Source organism: Pristis pectinata, chromosome 4 (assembly GCF_009764475.1).
Source record: "Pristis pectinata isolate sPriPec2 chromosome 4, sPriPec2.1.pri, whole genome shotgun sequence".
Taxonomy (NCBI): Eukaryota; Metazoa; Chordata; class Chondrichthyes; order Rhinopristiformes; family Pristidae; genus Pristis; species Pristis pectinata.
The window spans coordinates 21,747,028-21,771,644 of NC_067408.1; the positions used below are offsets into that span (position 1 = coordinate 21,747,028).

The 24,617-nt window shown below is 38.9% G+C and overlaps 1 protein-coding gene across 2 annotated transcripts in view; it reads left to right on the plus strand.

Annotated features, from left to right (window-relative positions):
* Nucleotides 1–24,617, plus strand: part of LOC127569755 (gamma-aminobutyric acid receptor subunit beta-2) — a 176,992-nt gene that overhangs the window by 56,263 nt on the left and 96,112 nt on the right. For both annotated transcript variants that reach the window (XM_052014614.1, XM_052014615.1), the window contains exon 4: nucleotides 18,711–18,931. In XM_052014614.1, coding sequence (XP_051870574.1) covers nucleotides 18,711–18,931 — 221 coding nt within the window. The remainder of the gene's footprint in view (nucleotides 1–18,710; nucleotides 18,932–24,617) is intronic.

Genomic DNA, 24,617 nt, shown 5'->3' on the forward strand with positions numbered 1-24,617 from the left:
TCACACTTGCTTGTTGGGCTATTGCCATCACTGAGTGTTCTTGGATCTGTTTTTTTCCATTTATTTTTTGATTGTCATGACTGGCGTGATCTGTTCTAATCTTTATCTATTGCATGTTCTTTTTGCTGTTTAGCATACATATCATCTGTGTTCAAGCTTCTCTAAATTGAAATTTAATTGTTAGATCCTGATGGTGTTCCTGATGTATCCTTCTACACTCATTAATTCAGTTTCTAGTAGTTTTATGCTATAAAGGTAGTTGAACTGAAAGTGTAGTTCAGTGAAATGCATTCAGTTGGGATTTTTATGGCTGATGCAAAGTGATGACTTTAATCCTAGCTTGAATTATCTTCTAACCCAGCATAAATATCATGAATTCTCCTATGCAGTAGGAAACATTTATGCATCAAAATGAATTGCATATATTTTAACATTTTCGAAACTTGGTTGCAACTTGACTTTAAATTTGACTCCTTATATTCTGGGCAATACCCAATTGCCCAGAAACCAATAGTTTGGCCATAATGTATTGCTGGATTGGATTTGTCCATCAGTAATATCTCCCTTCCCTCAGTTATTGATAATACTTAACTCTAAGTGGCCTTTAACATAAATTGTTGGAATTGCATCTTAATATGAATCACCAGGTACTGTGCTCATTAACTTTTAAAATCTTAAGTGCCTTTATAATGAAAATAGCTTATTTATAGGTCCCCATACCACTGGTACCTTGCCCATTGTCGTAGATTCAATATTACCCACAAGGATAAATACTTAGTGGTAATTTTGGTTGACTATTTCAATAACATAATAAGATTAAACAAAATTGTTGAATTTTACTTTCATCCAAATTTGGTCATGCAATTTAATTGTTGTCTATTTTTTAAATAACATCAAACCCTTTCATTGATCAAATTTATTCTGCTTTGGATCTTTATTTTAGTACTGCTTGTGACCATCGATACCACATGGGAGGGAGGAGGATTTGGCAGAGGAAATAAGGTAGTAGGAAGGAGAGGTAAAGAGAGAGGGAAGTGATTGAAGAAATGAGAAGCAGAATATAAAACAGAGGAAGGGTAGAAGTGGACAATATTTATATTAAATTTAGATTTTAAAAAATTGACTTGAGAGAAGTTAATGACTGATATTTCTACTTAAAACTCAGCAGATCTGTTCAAGTCTTAACTAGACGGAAGCTATGGGTGCTTGAACTTGTGCTGCTCCATTTACTGGCAGATCCCTAGACCCATATGCTGCATTGATGTACACCTCATCAAGTCCAACTGGACAGCAAAGTCTTCAAATTTCCTCTGAGCCTTCTGTCATTCTTCTAATGATCTAGACTAAATATGATAGTTAATAATAGGATTGAATTTGTGCTGTTTTTATGGAAAAGACATAATCTGGCAGTTTTCCACATTGTTGGTTAGATATCAGTGGAAAAGTTATGCAAGAGTTCTGGAGCACAAGTCTGCAGAATTATAGCTGCTTTTGTCTAGTCCCTGATCCTTTGTGCTCAATGATGTCAACTGTTTCCTCATGCATGCTTTATATTGGCTTCCTCCTGGAGTGAATCAAATTGGCTGGACTGGTCTTTGTGATGGTGGAAACATCAGGAGGAAGCCGATATGGAGCATGCACTTGGCACTTCTGGCTAAAGATGTTGACTGTGTTTCAGACTTAGGTACTCATGCAGGTCTTTGTCCTTGTTCAGGATAAAGATTGTTCCTCCTCCTCGTACTGCTCATTACCATTCATGCTGTGTTGTGGCTGGACTACAGAGGTTTGATCTGATCCATTGATTTTTGGATCTCTTAACTATGTCTGTCACATGTTTTTGTTTGGCAGACATCTAATTCTGTGAAGGATTTCAATTCATTTTTTGGTATCCTTGGAGATGGCCCTGGCCAATGCTTCCAGTGGGCTTATTGAGCTTGGGTTGGCCTAGATCCTTAGTACTAAGAGTGAGAGATCTGCCAAAACATAAAGATTGTGGTGGAATGCAATTAATTGTGCTGCTGTTGATGACTAACAATGCTTTATGTATGCCCAGTTTTGAGCTGCAAGGTCGGTACTGAATCTGTCCCGAATCTGTACCATTTAGAACCATAGTAATGCTACAAAACACAATGGAGAATTGTAATGTCTGGATTTTGTTTGCACAAGTCCTGAGCAAGTACTGTCATGGAATGATTAATTTATTTTAGGTAGATTATTCATGTACAAGCATTATTTGTTGGTTCTCAATACTTGCTGCTGACCCAGTCTGAAATTGGACTCAGTCAGTGATTGTGTTACCATGCCACTCTTGCTGATGATTATTGAATTCATCACACAGCATGCATTCTACTTTTTTTGCTATCCTCAGTGCTGCTTCCAAGTGTTGTTCAACATGTACTGTTAAGCTAAAGGAGGATGATGGACAGCAATCTGCATGAGATTCCCTTACCTGTACCAAATGCAATGAAAATTCATGGGGTCTAGTGTCATTGTTAGGGACTTCCAGAGCCTCCCTTTCCTTACTATGTACTCTATTTTCACTTCTTGAGTGGGTTTGTTTTGCTGGTGGGATAGGAATTATTCAAGGGTGGTGATGGTTAGGCTTCTGACAGATGTTGGGTATGTTAATATTGTAACACACATGTATTTATCATATATATTAAAACAAATCTTTGTGCATTGCATCTTCCACATTTATTGAATAAGTATGATTTGTTTTCTTTATAAATCTATACAAGCAAACATATTTGCAGTTAATGCCTGTAAATAACCAGAGATTATTTATGTTCATTTTCATTCTTCACTTTTCTTCTCTATTTTGGCAGTAGAGTTTACAGGTTTGGGAGGTGATGTCAGAATAGCTGCATGGAGTAATGGCAGTGCATTTTGTAGATAATACACACTGCAGCCACTGTGTACTGGTGGTGGAGGGAAGGAATGTTCATTTTAGTTTGTGGGCTGCCAATTAAGCAGATTACGTTGTGCTTGATGAGAATTGTTGGACTCAGCCAGGTAAGTGGAGGGTTGTCCATCACACTTTTGATTTGTGCTTTGTTGACGGTGGAGAGACTTTGGAATGTCATTTACTGCAGGATATTCAGCCTCTGGCCTGCTTTTGTAGCCGTCGTATTTAAGTGGTGGGTCCAGTGAGCTTCTGGTCAATAGTTAATTCCTTAATGCCATTGAATGGCAAGCATAGGTGGTAGAGTCTCTCTTGAATATAATCATTGTTTGACACTTTTATGATAAATTGCCATTTATCAACCCTTCCCGACAAGTTGTCTAGGTCTAATTGCATGCAAGCGTGGACTGCTTCCTTTGCTGAGGAGTTGTGAATAGAATTGAACATGCGTAATCATCAGGAAGCATTTCCACTTCTGACCATATGATAGGAAGGTTAGAGATAAAGTACTTGAAGATAATTGGATCTAGTTCACTATCCTGATGATATCCTGGGGCTGGGCTGTATCGAATTTGACAAAGCACAACCATCCTCTTTTGTCTGCGCTATGATTCCAACTATTAAAATATTTTCCCTTTAATACCCATTGACTTCAGTTTTACCAGGGATTTATGTCAAATACTGCCTTGATGTCAAGGGCAGCTACTCTCACCTTGCCTCTGGAATTCATCTCTTTGGTTTAGACCAAGATTGGAGTGGTCCTGACAAAACCCAAACTGGGCATTGGTGCAAAGGTGGTTTGTGAATAATTCAACTTGACATCTTCTATCACATTGCAAATGATTCAGAGTTGTCTGATTGGGTACTAATTAACTGGATTGGATTAATCCAACTTTTTGTGAACATGTCATATCTGGGCAATTTTCTGTGTTGTTAGGTGGATACCAATCTTGATCCATATTGATTGCAAGTCTTTAGTACTATAGCTCAGATGTTGTCTGGTCTCATTTCCTTTGTAGCATACAGTGTGCTTCGCAGTTTCTTGATGAGTCCTGAAGTGAATCAAATTGGCTGAAGACTAACATCTTAAATGTTGGAGAACATCAGACAGAAGCCAAGATAAATCATCTATTTAGTATTTCTGATTGAACGTGGTTGTGAGCAAGAGTACGATTACAGAATAATTTTTTGCATGCCTTGGAATGGGTAAGAAAGGAGAAATAAATACTCTTATCTGCTGCACTTTCTTGAATTATAGAATGAAACAGACTTTAGAGTTTTCACTATGGTGTAAAACTAAGATGAGCATTTTTAATGGATTATAATGTGGAATATTCTAAATACTTTGATAAAACAGTGAATGTATATCAGTTGCATTTCCATTCCCCATGCTATTTAATCTAGTTTTTTTTCTACAGACTAGACAAATCAAGCAACCACAATTTTTTTCTGTTTTTTCAAGCACCTTTTAAAACATGGCCTGGATTATTCAGTGTCAATCAATTGCATTTAACAGATGAATTTGCACAGCAACTATTATGTTTCAAAGTGTTTGATCAGCTTAATGCATTTAGCTCTCAATTTAAACATTCTTTTAAAAATATCTGTTTATAAAGTAAATCAATTTTCTTTTGAGCTTCAATTTGAATATGCTGTTGACTACTTCCTTTGTCTCTCTTCTCCCATTGTCTATCCCTTGAACCACAGTATGTTTCTTTTTTTTAAGCTATGATCATTATAGATTTTCAGAATGTCAGTCCTTATACAGTACTGTCCCACCTCCAACCTCCCCTCCTTGGACTCTGTCTTTACCTCTTGTTGTCTTGGTGTTGCAGCCAGTATAATCAAAGACCCCACCCACCCGGGACATTCTCTCTTCTCTCCTCTTCCATCGGGTAGAAGATACAGGAGCCTGAGGGCACGTACCACCAGACTTAAGGACAGCTTCTACCCCACTGTGATAAGACCATTGAATGGTTCCCTTATACAATGAGATGGACTATGACCTCACGATCTACCTTGTTGTGACCTTTCACCGTATTGCACTGCACTTTCTCTGTAGCTGTGACACTTTACTCTTACTGTTATTGTTTTTTACCTGTACTACATCAATGCACTCTGTACTAACTCAATGTAACTGCACTGTGTAATGAATTGACCTGTACGATCAGTTTGTAAGACAAGCTTTTCACTGTACCTCGGTACAAGTGACAATAATAAACCAATACCAATACCTCCCTTTTCCACCTTCAACCCTCCTTTCCTCTTCAAAATCCTTAAACATGTAGAAAATCAACAAAAACTATGGGTGCTGGAAGTCTGAAATAAAGCAGAAAATGCTGGAAACAATCAGCAAGTCAAGCTGCATGTATGGAAAGGGAAATAAAGCTAATGTTTCAGGTTGAAGCCCCTTAATCAAGTATGAAATGTTAGCTGTCTTTCTCTTTTCCACAGATGCTTTTACCCTTTTATCTGTTTTTAATCCTTGAATATGTTGTAGCTCCCAGGTTGTAGCTTACCAGAGCATGTTGCTTAAGTTCCTTCAGGGAGGCTTTGGCATCTACCACAGTACCAAAATGGCTCTGACTAGAGTCATTTAGAGTCATCAATTACATTCTACCTGATTGAGACAAACTTAATGTAATGTGATCCTTCTTCTTGATTTGTCCACAGTCTTTGACATGTTGAACATCAGCATTTTCTCAAATGCTTCTGTTTTCTTCCAGCTAGATAGAATTTTATTGCTTCAGGTCTTTTTCACAAGTGTAGTCATAAAGGTTTCTCTTCCTGCCCTATCTTGTTACTTCTAGTATTAGTTGAAATCTGTTCATGGTCCCCTCTTTCTTATGTGCCTGCTGCCCCTCAGATATTTGTTGTTGACACCCAGCTTAACCTCACCACAACCTCCCTTACCCTATAACAACATAAAAGGAGATCATTCAGCCCATTGAGCCAATCCCCAGTTGTTTCATTCCTCAACTTATTTCCCTGTATCCCTACACTTATGCTTTCTCAAGCATGATCATCAATTCACCTTTGATTCTTTTAGCCACTAACCTATACAAAGGAGTAATTTACAGTAGCATGTGCAACCTGGACAATGTGGTCATGAAAAAATGTGCAAACTCCACACAGACAGCACCTGACATCAGGATCAAACCTCGATCCCTGGAACTGTGAGGAAGCAGCACTAATCGCTTCATCACTGAGCTGCCCTTGACCTCTTCCGTTTTCCAAGGTTGTCAGACTATTTTACTAATATCCAGAATATTCCTTTTATTAAAATATTTCAATGCATGTTACTATTATCTTTGTTTTTTTGCCACAAACACTGTTCCCTTGTCACTGATTCCATTGTCTCCGTGGCAACTGTTTGAAACTGAACCAGACTGTTTAGCCCTAAGTTGAAATTCAGAAAATCCATGCCATCACCAAAATTTCCTATTTTCATGTCCATAAACATCTCCTCACTCTGTTCTTGCTGTAGCCCTCATCCATGTTTTCATTTCTGGCAGATATGATTATTCCATTGCATTCCGAGCTGACATCCCTCATTCTAATTTCTGTAAACTTGAGGTCCAGAACTCTGGTGCCTGATCTTGACTTTCACCTAGACTTTTTCACTATCATCCCTGTATTGCTGAATTATCATAGTACTTCCTGGTTAGAACTTCAATCTTAATATGCTTATAGGTAAGGGGGTTAATGGTACGGAGAGAAGTTGGGAGAATGGGATTGAAAAAAAAATTAGCCGTGATTGAATGGTGGAGCAGACTTCATGGGCTCAATGGTCTAATTCTGCTCCTATATCTTATGGTTTTATGCTCATCCTTGTTCTTAAATCCTGCAAGATTCTGGACCATCCTCCCCCCAAGCTTCATATTCTCTTCCAGTCCCATAACTCTTTAAGGTATCTGCACTTCCCCAATTCTGGATTCCTGAGCATCCCAAAAATTAACTCCTCCACCACTGGCAGCTGTGCCTTTAACTTCTAAATTCAGAGGGAATTCCCTCTCCAAATCCTTCTGCCTCTATCTCACTTTCTTCCTTTAATCCCATCTCTTTGACAAATAATTGGTATTTGTCTTGAGAAGTGTCTGCTTTTTCTCTGATAATATTACTATGAAGTACCTGATATTGTCTTTAACAATATCAATAATCTCCTCCTACCCACATGGCTCTGAAATTGCTCCAGTTCTACTCTCTTGTGCATTCCTGATTCCCACCATTGGTGACTATCCCTTGGACTGCTGAGTCTTTAAACTGTGTATTTCAACTCTCTGCCTCTCTTTATTCCTTTAAGATGCATCTTAAAATCTCTCTCTTTGATCAAGCTTTTGGTCATTTCATCTGCTCTCATGTCCCCTTGGGTAGATCGGTGATGCTTATATAAGGTGCCTTGGGACATGTTCTTATGTTGCTACTGTTACCTACCAGCAACAATAGAGACACACCGAGTCATGTTTAAGTGTTAAAAACTATTTTATTAATAACTACTTGATAATAAGAAAATAAGAATAATAAGAAAAGTAAAAATGTTAGATATCAAGTATAATCCCCAAAACTAAACTCAAAGTGTGTGTGTGGCAAATTCCCAAACTCCAAGTCCAGGAATAAGTCTCAAAGTTCAGTTCAGCAAGTCATAAGGTGAAACGTGAACAAAGGCGTTTGCAAAACCACCATTGACTGAAGAGAAAATGTAGAGAGAATATAGAGAGAATTTACGAAATCCAAATGTTCTACGATGGAACCCATACGACATCTCAATCACTGATGATCTCCATTGCTTTGTCCCAAAGTATCTGCCACCCCGAAAGGCATTCGAGACGTGGCCACCCACATAAATACCTGTTTCCCACTACAGGTTAACGACAAAGTGGACTCCACCTGTTTGCTCCAAAAATCCATACATGGATTGTAGTGACAGACAGTTATTGTTCTTCATCCATTGTTACGGAGACCAGCAATCAGTCACTCTCTTGCTCTCTCTCCCCGACTCACTGAGCACATAACAGCCAGCACATTGTTATCTTGCTGTCCGGATGACACCACACACCCTACTACTCTACTGTCCAGGTTCGTAAAGGGACATTCACCAAATAGCAACCTGATCAGTAACACTATGTAAATACAAATGGCTTTTGTTTAAGGTAGATCACATGCAGTTTTCTTGAATTAATAATCTCCTAATTTGGATAGAATTCCTAATGGTGGATTAAACAAAAACCATAGAATGAAATTGGAATGTTTGCATGACTCCAGTCTTTTCAGTAATTGGCAATTGAAAGGGTTGATGTTTGGAACCATAACCCTTTACATTTATGATGTGTGATCACGGGTTAATTTTATAAAGGGTTCCTAGTATAATATAGCCATCTGCAGCACTGTCCAGCAATTAATAAGGTATGATAAATACTGGTAGATCCAAATTATTTTATTCAAAATTAATAAATGGGATGACCTATGTGGTGAATATACACTGCTGCCTTAATAGCTATGCTCATTGTGTTATTATTTTCTCTGAGCTATAATGGTTTCTCCTTCACTCATCAGAATCACTGATAGAAAAGTCATCGTAGTGTTCAGCACAGATGTGGGTCCTTTGGCCCACAGAGTCCACGTTGACCATTGCACCCATCTGTACTAATCCAATTTACCACATTAGGTCCATAGACTTCTATGTCTTAAAGGACATAAAGGCTATGGCAATTCAGTTAATTTGGTACTGCACCTTATATTTCATTAAATAGGAACATAGCAATTTGGTTTAATTCTCAGTATTTTGTTTATTTCTAACTGCCCCTCACTTATTTTAGCAAGAACTGGCTGTTCAGTTGGCAGAAGATTTCATTGTTAGTTCAGTAGAGTCCTAGAGCCTTATTCAAAGGAACCCAAAAAATCCATTGAAAGCCATGAGACAAAGTCGAGGCAAAATTACTTGTGTCTTTGGGAAAAACAAAATGCATTGGTGATTTCCTTGGAAATCAAGATGCGTAGTTACTAAAGTAAGATATTTATAAATTATTAGCTTCAAGCATTTCCTGGTCCTTAGGTAAGCTCAAGACAGTATTTCCATTTAATTTTCACATTTCTGCACTGTCTCCATTTTTCTCTGGTACCTTAGTTCCCAAAAATCTATTCATGTACTTGTCAAAGGATACAATGGAGGAAGCAGAATTATGCTATGAGCCAAGAACCTGTGCTGGCTGTTTTTATTCCTAGTACTAATGTGGAGTCACAGTCCCAGTCATATTTGCAGATGGAAGAAAGCAAAGAGAGGTGTTATGAATCTCCATTAAGCAGCCAAGATGTTACAAGGAGACTTTGATTCTGCTGGCATCTAGAGTGATTAGTGGAACATGAAGTTCTATGTGAAGAAATACTTTAATTGGACCTTAAAATTGGACGTACATTGATTGTGTAGAACATTCTAGAGGAGCCTTAGTGAGTTCTCATATTATCTTGAACAGTTTGAACTAGCCATAAATAAAATAAGTGTACTTAGTTCTTTGAAAAAGCCAAGGCAATTCTTAATTTATACATGTACTTAGAGTCATAGAGCTATACAACACAGTAACAGGCCATTTGGCCCAATTTATCCATGCCGACCAAGTTGTCTACTTGAGCTTGTCCCATTTCCCTGCATTTGGCCATATCCCTCTAAACCTTTCCTATCCACCTACCTGTATCAATGTCTTTTAAATGTTGTAATTGTACCTGCCTCTACCACTTCTTCTGGCAGCTCGTTCCATATACCCACCACCCTCAGTGTGAAAAAGTTGTCCCTCAGATCCCTTTTAAATATTTCCCTTCTCACCTTAAACCTATGCCCTCTTGTCTTAGATTCCCCTACCCTCACCTTATCTATGCCCCTCATGATTTTATAAACTTGTATTAGATCACCCCTCAGCTCCCCATTGGTCTAGATCCCCTCGGAAAACCCTCTTCACCCTCAGTATTATGCAGCGTTCATTACTCTTTCTGAGTACAAGAATACTTTCTATATCTACTCTTAATTCAATGGGTTGCAGCTGAGAAGGTGAACTGTTACTCTATGGCTGGAACAATGAGGAAAAAAAAACAATATAAGCTATAGATGCTATTCCAAAAGGAATACAAGAACACAGAAATCCAAAAATAAATATGTGTGGATTGAGAAAATGACTCAAAAAACATATCGGATCCTGGGCTTTACTTATTTTTGGGTGTCAGTAGCAAAGCCATCATTTAGTGCCCATCCATAATTGCTCTTGAGAAGATAGTGGTGACCTATGATCTTGAACCCATTAGTTCTTCTGGTGAAGGTGTTCCCACTGAACTGATGGGTTAGGAGTTCCAGGACATGGCCTAAGTGACAATGAGGGATTGGAACGGTCTTGAAGCTGATCAATTTATGTATTTTTGCCTTCACAAAATATTCTTACAAATCTTTGATCTGGGTCCTCCATGCACATGACATGCATACACAAGAAGATTTCTAAATGTATTCAGTGCTTAAATGATGTCACATTCAAAATATTACTGCTGCACAAACAAGGCTCATGGTATTACTGAAGTAAGTCTTCACCAGATGGTTGAGGCCTGTTCTAATTTGGTTAAAATCCGTAACCAAACTGGATTGTTGCTGGTGAGCCTTGGGTACCTATCCTTCATAGGGTGGTTCTTCCTTCATCCTCAATGACTGCATCCTTTTTCCTGCCTAAACCAGTCTCCCCTCCAGGTGAGTATCACTGTGGCTCTTCAGATTTCATCCTAACTACTTCCAAAATTTTTTGTCACCCTACATATCAGTTCCACAGAACCCACCCCACTGAATATTTACCCAAGCCAATTCCCACTGATCATTTCACTCCCTCCTCCCACTGAACCATTCAGAGTCTGCTCCCTGATGCATCTCCACAGCAATCCTTTCTGAAAAAATGAGACATCTGGTGCTATTTCTGCAGTATTCATTTGTGTGCATGTGACCACTTATGCAGAAGCTGGTATTTGTAACGAATGGGAACTTGCCTGAGTAGATTCCAACCTGTGGAATCTAGCACTGAAAAATGGCTGAAGATACTATTAGATTGAAACTTAACTTTCTCTGTGGCTTTTCTGTGGATTCCCCATTAACAAATCTCAACTTCAATTCCCTCAATCTTCTACCAACCCAGCAATTAATTATGATGCTTTCCCATACCTTGACTTGATCCTCAAGATCACAATATTTTTTCCCATCTCATTCCTCGCTGACTGAAGTCACACCCACTACCACTTTCCCTTTACCCCTTGCATACTCCAGTCTATGAGTAACAGACCTGACCTGTTACCGACCTACGTATTTTCTTCTGTTCATTTTAAATGGCAGAGAAAGCAGAAAGGTGGCCTTCAAGCAGATTGTATGCAGCCTGTTTTCTTGGTCGTAGTCATACTGCATGGAAACAGGCCCTTTGGCCTATTGAATCTACACCAATGATGAAAAACCAATTTACACTAATCCTTCTCTAATCTTACTTTATTTTCCCCACATTCCCATTAAGTCGCTCCAGATTCCACCACTCATTAGGGGCAATTTGCAATGGCCAATTAACCTACCAACTCACACATCTTTTTTATGCAGGAGTAAACCCATGCAGTCACAAAGCAAACTCCGCACAAGCAGCACCAGAGGTCAGAATTGAACTTGGGTAGCTGGGCTAAGAGGCATCAGCTCTGCCTCTTTGTTTTTTTTTACACAAAACATTCACAAAGAAGTCTCTGTGACACTGTTATATTGTGTGTGACACTGTGGGCCTTAAGCACAATATAATTTTGTAATGGTGGACCTTACAAAAACATCTATTACATTACCATTTAAAAAGTCTCCAAATTTATTGTTTTGAGATTTATTATTATAATTTGAATACACTGTTGGTAACGTTTGCTTTACTTTCTTTATATGAATTGAATCAAGTTTTATACATTGTAATTTGATGATTTTTGTTTTAAACATTCAGGTTACTTAATCTGGATTTTGACGGTATGAAGTCAGGGAAATTATCAGTTGTCTTAGTTATTATGGAGTAAATTGGTCAGCAACTTTATACATTCATGTATTAAAATCAGAAAGTTACTGTACATTTTGCCCTGCTCCTCCAGAAACTCCTTTGCTGTTATCTTGCTGTATGACTGCATTAAATATATGTATGAAGTTGCTGTATTTGTGCACTAGTTAACCAATGAAACATTCCAGGAAAAAAGTGCTTCTTGTTATATAAATTAGTTATTTTTATACCATAAAAATCAATACATAATTTGCACTAGCATATGAGTCACCTACCCATTTGGAGACTTCATTTTAAGGAAAATACCTTTCTTGAGTTTAAAATACACTTAGGCATCCCCTATCAGTATCAGGTCAATTCTCTTGTTTGGATCCCAATTTATTTCATTGATGATATATGATGTCAGTTTTAAAATTTCATTGCCTCTATTAAAGTTGAATTCTACTAAGCTAAATTTTATTGGACATACACACTGCACAGGTGTTTGGCCCTCCTCCCATACCCCACTTCTTTTTAACTCCTTCCTAAAATACTCAAAGTCTACCTGTGCACCAGTTAACATTCTAAGGTTTAATTACCACCATATTTACTGATACTAAAAATATTAAATTTTCAAATGTAGAGTTTCATTCCTTCAGATTTTAATTATTGTCTGTAAAAGTCCTCTACTGCGGTCCAGAGGGCAGATGTGTTGCTTGAGGGTATTGTGCTTTGTACAACAAGAGGCAGCCTCATCACATTTCCTGTTGTCAATAATAAACAGGTAAATTAAGCAGAGTCGTTTGTTTGGATTGCAGGTTTCGACAGGGTACTATTGATTGCACACACATTGTTTAGTGTATGTCTCATGAACTCTGCCATTGTTAGAGAATTCAGAAGAAACTTCTTTAATTAGACTGGTGAGAACATGGAACTAACTGCCACAATTAGTAGTTGAAGTGAACAGTATAGCTACATAAGATAAGATCTTTATTAGTTACATGTACATCGAAACACACAGTGAAATGCATTTTTTGTGTAGTGTTCTGGGGGGCAGCCCGCAAGTGTCGCCGCGCTTCCGGTGCCAACATAGCATGCCCACAACTTCCTAACCTGTGCGCCTTTGGAATGTGGGAGGAAACCGGAGCACCCGGAGAAAACCCACGCAGACACGGGGAGAACGTACAAACTCCTTACAGACAGCGGCGGGAATTGAACCCGGGTCGCTGGCGCTGTAAAGCATTACGCTAACCACTACACTGCCGTGCCTGACTGGACAAGCACGTGAGGAAAAAGGGAATAGCAGATTTAGATGTGAGAAGAGAGGGAGAAGTTTGAGTGGAGCATAAACATTGGCTGGGACTGGTTAGGCTGTCAGGCCTGTTTCTATGGCATATGTCCTATGCAATCCTATGAAAGAGAGTCTAATGCTGAAATAATCTTTCATAGGTAGTCCCTTTTGCCAGCTGCATTTTTATCCGGCATACCAAGTCAGGGGCTAACTACTGGATTACAAGGGTTATCCATTGATTGATCCTGTCATTTTGCAGACAGTAATTAAAATCTGAAGGAATGAAACTCTACACTTGAAAACCTAACGTTTTCAGTACTGGCTATTGGGTCCAGTCTGGACTGTAGGGGACTCCTGCAGATTTGTGGTAAGACATTACGTGATACGCTATCTGATCACCAAGACCAGTACTATGGCTTGCATGTCATTCTGGACTAGATGAAAGATGGTGAAGAGTATTTGGGGACAGCCATAATCCTCATCGGTGGACCCAGCATAGACTCAATCCCAGTATGTACAGAAGCCAAGCAAAGCTGTGTTATCACACCAATCCTCAGTCTTCTTTGCTGCAATGATTCACCTCACCACCTTCATGGAGTGGGTTTAATCTAGAAGATGAACAGAAAACTGTTCAAACTTTATTCCCCTCTATTCTAGAACCAAGATTGTACCAGTTAGAGTCATGAAGTTACAGTGTAGGTGATAATTGAACCTGTGCACATGTGGAGAATCAACTCTAAACCTTCGATTCCTTCACTGAAGTGTACCAGAGGATGGATCTTACATACAATATTCAAATAACAATAATCCTTCACAAATCTGCCCTGCTGCATAACTGGCAGGATAGGTAAGCCACTGTCACAGGGCACATGGAGATCAAGCACAAGCAGTCAAATAAATGTGCAGTAATCCAGTCTACCTACCCATCCATCAAGCTCCATTTGTGACACCTGTGGCAACATCTACAAATTCCACATTGGACTCATTAGTCACCTGGGAACCCTCTGAACTGCAGTGGATGCAAATCCACTACAGTTCAGAGGGTATTGCTTTCTCTTACTCAGCACCTTAACTTTCTCTATCAGTGACCATTACAGTTTCTTTTCTTTCATAATTTGTAAAGCAGTAACATCAGAAAATGCATCTTCCAATCCATATTTTTAAATCAAATGCACTTAAAATTCATATGATCATTAGCAGCTATTCTGTGTTACTTTATTTTTCTGGTGTTGCTATGGAGTGTTTCTCTGATTGCTGCAGCATGAGGGGTGGAAGGCTGCTGATTTTTAATCAAGGAGATCACAGATCAACTGTGAAGGTGACTGAGCGACTTTGGCCCTGGAAGTCCCATCTCCTGATTGTGGCACCTTGGCCTGGGCTGCAGGAGTCTGGATTGGCTGACAGGCAATAATGAGGACACAGATGAAATAGTGTTCTTTCCCATGCATTGTAACTTAAATGGGGAAGTGTCCCAGCAATTTCAGCAGTTATTTAGTGAAAAGATTGTTGGATATCTTTGATGCCCTAAAAGTCCTTTGAATACTGATATCATGATGATGGCTATTTCAAATTCCATAGTTGGAGTATGTGCATTCACTACATCACTTGGATCTTTTGGAAGATGCTACATCACTTGAACCTTTTGAAAGATGAGGCATTAATATCAATTGCTGTTGAATGTTAAATATCCATTCCATATTGAAAGGGATGAACTTCAAGCTCTACCTGAAGTCCCTTGACAAGTTGATGCTGAATCCCTCCATATTCAATGTTTTCCAGTGCTTCAGTTATTTAGAGATGTACTCCCATTAGATTTATGTTCTTTTTGCCTGCTCAAAGTTCTCACCAGAGTCCTCAGATCTAGCGTGTGACTCTGCACTTCAGTGAGCTAACATCCATGCTTTCTTTCCCCTGTCTGGCTTCTGTGCATTCATGCCTGGTGTCTCACCAAATGCATATTCCTTCTCTTCCGTATCCTCTAAAATACAATGTCAATAGTTAAACTGGTGCTTGCAACTGTGACTTGAAATGATCGAGTGTATTTACCTTTCTTGTTGTCTTTACTTTCCTCAGCTTCTTAGGAATCAGAAATGAAAAAGAGACTTGGGTTTTGTGATGTGAGGGGAGATGAAAAATATGTTTTTACCTTCTGCAGCTACTCACTCAGTAGGGATTCAAGAATGAGGAGGAGGAATACAGATATCAGTTGTTTCAGGTGTGGTAGAGGTAGCTGCCTTAATGATGTCTCTTTACACAATATGCAGTGCTGTCCCTCTGTGGAGAAATTTTGTGCCACCTACTCTTGCAAGAAATATATTTAGGTGATGTGGTTGTGATAGATGAATTACTGCCAGTATATGCAAGCTGTGAGTTATAGGTGTGAGGCTTAGAACAGTGTTTAGTAAGTAATGATGAGGCAAAAACAAACAAGTGGCATGGTTGAGAATTGGTTGATTATTGGTCAATAATTGAGGGATGAGTAGTGAATTGAGCCGTGTTTGAAACTCAAATGTTGGAAATCTGAAATCAAGACAAAAAGTGCTAGAACCACAGCTGGTCAGGCAGCATATGGGAAAAGAGAAAAAGTTAACATTTCAGGTCAAAGGCCTTCATGTCCTGTGGGTGCAGGATGTTTTTTTTTTCCACTTCATGTGTTGCACAAGCCACCAGCACATTATCAGAAAACTTTGGCACATGCTATCTACCACGATCAGCTATTCATTCTTTCACAGGACAGATTGAGCAAAAATGACTCATAGCAATTATTCCAGCTACATGCACCTCCAGTAAGAGATGCAGGCTGTTTATAAAAAAAAGGATGCTGAACTCTTTATGTTAAGTGTGGTCATTGAACAGTGTGGGAACTGCTAGCTGTATTCTGCAATTACTCAAAATGACAGGCAGCACTAATTTGATGTGCTGCCTGCATTAAAGAGATCACTGTAGCTGTTTTGGGTGCTATCCAGTTTAACCCTCTGCATGTCTTAGTGTACAACTGGAAATACAACAAGCAGCATATAAATGACCTTGACTGCAAAATTCATATAATTTTTGGTTCAATGGATATTGTGGATCTTGTAATACTTCTCTATTCATTTTCTTTAAGAGAAACTGAATGAAAATGATGCCAATATATCCATCGTGAAACATGATTATATATTTCTGTTATTTCTGCAATCTCTTTGATAAAGGAGATTGAAACACGAAATGGTTCTGAAATTGTGCAATTACAATCAATAATGCACATAATATAACTAGGAAATTCATTTAACTGACCAAGAAAACTTAAACTTGCTCTTCATAGCTCGATAGGTCATGGTTATTTTACAATGCCATTTACCACCTCAAATTGTTAAGTCCATTTTTTCTCCTCCCCTAAAGAATTAAGTATGTCTTGGGTAGACACCACCCCTTGACCAAGAAAAGAAGGCAAGAAGTCATTGTGAATTTTTGACGATGTCACTGTTGAGGTCCTTGTTAAAAAGCACACAAGGAGAATACAGTGGGTGATTTGCTGTCTGATACTATGTTCCTCCTTTTTGTACATGGGCAAAACATGACTTGGTTCTGATAAGATGGACAAAATCATGAATTCAACATTCTAGGTGTTGTTACTGGAATGCATTTAAACATGCATTTAATGCATTAAATGCATTTAAATGTGAATTATAGATAGATTTAAACATACTGTTTGCAACCAATTTTTATTAAATTAGCTGCAGGTGCAAATTTCAAGTATATAGTGATTGCACATGGTGAGACAAGAAAATTAAAGAATTTCGGGAAGAGTAATCTGCAATTTAATGAGAATTTTGGAAAGCTGGGATGGTATCTTAATTCTTTTAACAACTATTTACCAAAGGCAAAGAGGAAATTGATAAGAATAAATAACAACCAAGTGAAGAAAGAGGTAATGCAAGATGGAGAAGTAGGAGTGTAGGACAACTCAGCATCCAGTTGGTGGTTAATGTATTGTAATGAATGTTGCAAGAGATGCTGGTGAAGTGGGTAGACCTCTACTACTCACCATTCTCAATGCCAACATATGGATATAGGTTTCAGGACAGCCGTCTTTTGCTGTCATTGACTTTGTAAGTTTTGACTTTGTAAGTTTAGACTTTGTGATGCCTACAGATGTCCTTATAACATATTATACATGTATTTGAATAACTGCAACCTTTTTTCTTCAAAAAAAATCAGTTATACATTGCCTGCAAGTTTCTTGAGTTCCAGAAAAGCAGATTAAATGTGCAGCACATGGCAGACTAGTGAATGTCATTTTTTTGTTAGGAAATTCTATTGCTTGCAAGGTCCAGAGGGTCTGGAGGTTTGTTTGACATTTTGGTTCAACCAATCAATTGATCACTGGCTGTTGATCACTTAGCATCTCATCTGAAAAGCCATAGTTTGAAAGACGTTATGTACAATGGTTGAAATGGTTTTGCAACTACACTCAACATGTTCATTCAGAAGTTATTTTCAAACCTTCATGGTGTCATTCAATCCACCATGCCAATAATCTTTAAAATACATACTTCTACCTAATCATCTGCCAAAGTGAGGGCTGGCCATCATCTTCTTCCGAATGCCACAAAGTGGGATTCCTAATGGTGAATTATTTGATTCCAATTATAATACTGGAAGCAAGAATGAAAGCACTAACCCCAAAGACTGAGAATCTAGATATCATCAAGGAAAACTAAATCAAAACGTGTAAAATAATTCTTGATTCAATTCATTTCTTTCTGTTCTTGAGATCAGTTACTGCCATATAAGCTGAGAAAGTAGATTTCAGGTGGAAGATCATTCAGAATCTTAAGGTATAACCAAACAGGCTCAAGGGATCAGATGACCTATTCCTGCCCCTATTTCTTCTAATGATCTAACATCATCAATGACCCATTCATTTGAGCATCCATTAGAAACAACATCTTGGAGATACAAATTTCAAAACTGCCATGTAAGTCAATACATCTGCAAGTTAATAAAATAATGATCATATTCTGTTTGAGGCTGGCATTTATGGACTGATGGTTCTCCCTTCATCAAGAACTTAGATACAGATGAGCTTCCATCTATTTTCTGAGACTAATCACTCATCTTGCACAAGTCAAGCAACTGGTTGAAAGAAAATCCAGGTTGATGCAACAGAGTGTTAAAACACACAACTGAACATTATACTTTGATAAAATAACAGCAAATGAAAGAATTAAATACAACATTTATTTCATGGAAGACAAGCAACCATCAGTGAAAAAGAATAACTGATGTGTCATTGTTTACTTAAATGTTTTTACTTAGTTGCTGACCTCTTTTGCCATGTAGCATTGGATATTCTCTGCAACATTCATATTTTTGATCAAAATATATATAAAAAAAGGTTCAGCAACAATTTCTGATCGATCAAATAACACAGGTAATCTTTTGATATTTTGGAATAGATTTTGGAGTCCAATAAAAAAGAATTTTTGTACTTCTAACCAAACATAATTTCCATTTTTCATTTTTTTAGGATTATACTTTGACGATGTACTTCCAACAGGCTTGGCGGGATAAACGGCTTTCCTATTCAGAAATACCCTTGAATCTCACGTTGGACAACAGAGTGGCTGATCAACTCTGGGTTCCTGACACATATTTTCTTAATGATAAAAAGTCTTTTGTGCATGGTGTCACTGTAAAGAACCGAATGATACGTTTGCATCCAGATGGCACGGTTTTATATGGTCTCAGGTTAGTACCAGTTTTCCCATTTTATGGAAGTAAACAGCATTGAGATTCTATTCCTTTCTTCAAATACATTTATAGTATTAAATAGCTTGCTGGATGAATATTAGATTGCTTGATGATGTAGCCCTTCCATTTATCTGGTCCATCAATTCTTTGGCACTAAATCCATTATTATCTTCTGCGGTGGACTCCACAGCAACAATGCAGTTAAGATCTGTTGCTTTACAATTTGATCAAGCAGGTATGCTTCCATCCACCAGGGCCTGCTTTTCCATTCATTGCCAATCCAATTTCAGATTTTAAGCCAATAAATATAGCTATGGTCTTCACTTTTACATTCCAATGTATGCTGTCTTCAGAAAAAGTAATATAACATGTTACTTCTGTTGTGGTGCATTATATTCTCCAATAATTTTTCATTTACATTTTTGTGGAATATTACCAATTTATTCAGTACAATCCAGCTCTGGTAATTCAAATCCCTATGGGATCGCTTGATTCAAAACACTAATTTCATCCAGTACCTGAGGCTGGAATTCATTTTAGTGTGATGATATAAAAGTCTCTTCTGCTGCAAATGCCCCAAGGGAGCTAATCAGTTTCATTCAAAGTCTTAATGCAGGATGAGTCCATAAATCAGAACTGCTCATCATTCAGAACAAGTTGGTGTTAAGTTGTCAATCTTGGTCATATCATAAGGATGATTAAAACGACAGTAGAATGCAGTGCAGTTTTCTGAGATTTGAAGTCAATCTATTTTATGACATTGTGAAGAGGGCATCACAACTAAAGGAACTCACATGAAATATTCTTCCTGTTTCTGTGAATGAGAATGCAAATACTAGTTGGGTATCATCAGAAGTAAATATACGTAACAAGATCCTTTAATATATACCAAACTCTACTACAGCTGGATTAGGAATGTTAGGCATTGACACACAATGCCTGTATTGGAACGTGTTCAACTCTCAGGAATGATATCATTCACTTTTTCAAAAATTCAAGATGAGTAATTTAAAAAATGCTTATTGGTTAATGAAAACACTAATTAGTTCTATTTCTGTTGGGTCATGCAAACAATCCAATGATGGGATATCAAGGAAATTTAATAGCTAAATTGAAATTTTCTTAGTCTCTTTGGAAGCTATTATGCCTGAAAGAAACTTGGCTTCCCTAACCTTGGACCATATTTGAAACCGCCCAAATAGGCCATCCATAATCCACAGTGAAGTCAAGGATATACTGCTGATTAACACAATTTTGGGATCCTCTGCTGCTCTGCTAGTAAAATTATGTTGATAGTGTACTGCATATTTGCTAGTACTGCATCTTTACCAAGTTTTGATAATCTAATATACACGTCCTCCCCAGTTTACAAATACCTGACTTATGCACAGCCCATGCATGAAAACAAGCATTTGGGAGACCAGCGGGATGAATTTGCCGGCTGCTGCAGGACTGCAGGCATCCTTGCTGTGCAGGAATTTGGTTCGCGGATGCATTTCCAACATGCAAACTGTTTGGGTTACAAACAGTTGACATGAACAGAACCCTGTCATAACCTGGGGAGGATCTGCAGAATTATTTTACTTTGTTTTATAAACAATTGATTACTTATGGAATAAATTAAGAAGGGATGAGATTTTCTTTGTGATCAGGATTGCCACGGAAATTGAGTTAGGATTGGTCTTCTGGCCATTGGTCTGACCCTACTGTGATCCAGAGCTATTATCAACAGCTAAAACTGTATGTACAAAAAATGGTCCTGCAGGAGGACCCCTGTCAGTTACATCTGGGGGCAATGGTATGTTTTTATGCTTGCGAGATTTATGGGCCTTGAGCACGTTCATGCATATTAACTGTTCATTATTTTTGGAGTTCTGCATGAAGCAGAAGCTTATTCATATGAGGTCTTAAAATTGTGGATTAAGCTGGATATATTGGGTGACTTTGGCCAATGTGAAGAATGTTGGAACCGACACAGCAGCAGGCAGCTTCTTTTCTGACATTTCAGTGTCAACAGATGTACGCACCTAGGGTGAAGGTTGAAGCACTCAGAGTCACCCCATGTAAGACCTTGCCTGCAAAAATACAGTGAAATCTGGTCCATCAATTCTTTGGCACTAAATCCATTATTATCTTCTGCAGTGGACTCCACAGCAACAATGCAGTTAAGATCTGTTGCTTTACAATTTGATCAAACAGGTATGCTTCCTTCCACTAGGGCCTGCATTTCCATTCATTGCCAATACATTTTTTTTTGCTGTGTATCTGAGGTCTAGTGTTGCAGTAGTGATCTGAAATATGTGTTATATGCCCATTGATGTACCCACAGTATGTTCAGTGTCATTCATGTTTTTTCATACTTTGGTGAATAACTTAACACTTTAAATAATTTAAATATGTTTAAGGTCATATACTGTAATATTTTGTTGTAGATTTCAGTTGAGATAGTAAACAAGCAACTATGAAAGGGATCCTCTTACTGTAATTGGGGAAGCCTTTATTCTTGGATACTAGTCAGTTGAAGACAGGTGACTTAGCTTGGGTGTTTTAAAGGTGAGGTTCATAAAGCTTGGAATGCATGGCTTTCAGAGTTGTGAGCTTTGGTAAGTAGGAGAGTGGCTGCAGGAGTAGCTCAACACTGGCATCTGAAAGTGTGATGTTGGTGCAAGTCAGATAGCTGATTGGTGAATATTTTTCTGACAGATTTCAACTTTATAAGCTATCAATGAAGATGAGTGCAACTTTCAACAGAGTGCTGGGAGTTGGGGAAAGAAGTCAGCTGTTTAATGATTGGTGGAAACTGATTATAGCCTATTCTATCACTAAGGTTTAAAATAGTACAGAATTGATGGTAAGGTAATACAAATAAGTAAAAATGGAAATAACAAATTTTACCAATCATTAAGTAGTTAATTAACACATAATAAAGGTGAGGGGAGAAATAATGTTTCATTGCTATGGCACATGGAAGCTCCTGGATGCTAGGATGATCAATCGCAAACATATTTGTTGCTTGAGGAGTTTTGGCTCAGAGTCATTGAGCTGAGTGCTAAACTGCAAACACTACAATACATCAGGGAGGTGAAAAGTACTTGGCTAATTTGTACCAAAGGTGATCAAGCCCCATAAGTTAAGGTCTTCTGATTTGGTCAGAGAGTTATGCAGCATGGAAACAGGCTCTTCGGCCCAACTCATCCATGCCAACCAAGATGCCCATCTAAGTTAGTTTCATTTGCCTGCATTTGGCCCATATACCTGTAAACCTTTTCTTTCCATGTATCTGTCTAAATACCTTTTAAACGCTGTAATTGTACCTGGCTCTACCACTTTCTTTGGGTGCTTGCTTCATATACCCACCACCCTTTGTTGAAAACTTGTCTGTCAGGTCCCCTTTAAATCTTTCCCCTCTCACCTTAAACCTCTATCCTCTCGACTCCTCTACCATGGGAAAAAAATTATGTCTATCCATCTTATCTATGCCCCTCATGGTTTTATAAAGCTCTATAAGGTCACCCCTCAGCCTCTTTCACTCCAGGGAGAACAGTCCCAGCCTATCCAATTGCTCCTTTTAACTCAAGCCCTCCCGTCCAGTCAACATCCTTGTGAATCTTTTCTGCACCCTCTCTAGTTTAATCACATCCTTCCTATAGCATGGCAACCAGAATTGCACACAATACGGCAAGTATGGTTTAACCAAGGTTTTGTACAACTGTAACATGACGTCCCAACTCTTGTATTCAGTGCCATAGCCTATGAAGGCAAGCATGCCATATGCCACCTTCACCACTCTACCTGTGTTGCCACTTACAGCAAACCATGTACTTGTACCCACTTGGTCTCTCTGTTCAGCAACACTCCCCAAAGCCCTGCCATTCACTGTGTATGTCTTGCTTTTGTTTCAACTTTCCAAAATGCATCACTTCACACTTATCTGATTTAAATTCCATCTGCCATTGCTCCACCTACTTTCCCAGTTGATGAATATCCCGTTGTAACCTTAGACAACCTACATCACTGCACATGATACCATCAATTTTAGTGCCATCTGCAAATTTACTAATCATGCCACCTACATTCTTATCGAAATCATTAAGATATATGACAAACAACAGGGGACCGAGCACCAACCCCTGCAGTGCTCCACTGATCATAGGCCTCTAATCTCTGAAGCGACTATCCTCTACCACTCTCTGCCTCCTACCACCAAGCCAATTTTGTATCTAATAACCCACCCTGGCTCCATTCTGGACCATCTAACCATGTGGGACCTGGTCAGTGGAGTGTGATTACAGGTGAGCCAACTAAAGGGACCAAGAGGGCCTGAGTCTAGGAGCCTTAGCCTTTGCAGTTGTCTAATGGGTTTGAGGTTCTTTCTGCTTGATTGGATGAGAGTGGGGGTGGGGGGGGGGGGGTGCGGCTGCAGGTCCATAGCTGTTTGACCCACTATGTCCATATTGATCATGAAGTACCTGATTATATTAATCCTATTTATCAACACTTAGTTTGTGGCTTCTATGTGTTGGCAATTCAAGTGCTCAATTGCATACTATTTAAATGTTGTGAGAGTACCTACCTCTGCAACTCACTTATGTAGTGCATTCCTGATTCTAACCACGCTTTGAGTAAAAAAGTTCTTCCTCAAATCCCTTTAAAAGCTCTTAACTTTACCTTAAACTTGTGCCTTCTCACTTTATATAAAAGAAAAAGAAAGGGAACAAGCACATAGTGCAGAGGACCCTGGAGGCTGTTCCCCTCAATAACAGGTTTTCCACTTTGGAAGCTGTTGAGGGGGATGACCTGCAGGGATCAAGCAGCAGTAGCCAGATCTCTGGCACTGGGACCGGTCCTGCTGCTCAGAAGGGAAGGAAGGAGAAGAGGAGGGCAGTAGTGATAGGGGACTCGATAGTCAGGGAAGCAGATAGGAGGTTCTGTGGAAGTGAGCATGAATCCCAGATGGTATGTTGCCTCCTAGGTGCCAGGGTCCGGGATGTCTCTGATTGGGTCCACTTCTTGAGCGGGAGGGAGAACAGACAGAAGTCGTGGTACATGTTGGTACCAACGACATAGATAGGAAGAGGGATGAGGTCCTGAAAAGTGAGTTTAGGGAGCTAGGCAGAAGGCTGAAGAACAGGACCTCAAGGGTAGCAATCTCGGGATTGCTGCCAGTGCCACGTGATAGTGAAGGTAGGAATAGGAGGAGATGGCAGATGAATGTGTGGCTGAAGAGTTGGTGCAGGAGGGAAGGTTTTAGATTTTTGGATCATTGGGATCTCTTCTGGGGAAGGTAGGACTTGTACAGAGAGGACGGGTTACACCTGAACCCAAGGGGGGGGGGGGGGCAGTATTCTTGCAGGCAGGTTTGCTAGGTGGTTCAGGAGGATTTAAACTAGTTTGCAAGGGGGATGGGAAGCAGAGGGGTAGGTCAGAGGAAGAAGTGGATGTGGAAAAGTCAGATCTAACATGTAGAGAGGCTTTGAGGAAGGAGAAGCAGAGTACAGGGTATAAAGTAGAAAGGTGGATGGGCTAAAGTGCATTTACTTAAATGCAAGAAGTATCAGGAATAAGGGTGATGAACTGAGATCTTGGATAAATACATGGGACTGATATTGTGGCTCTTGCAGATACTTGGCTGTCACCAGGGCAGGAATGGATATTGAATATTCCTGGTTTTCAGTGTTTTAAG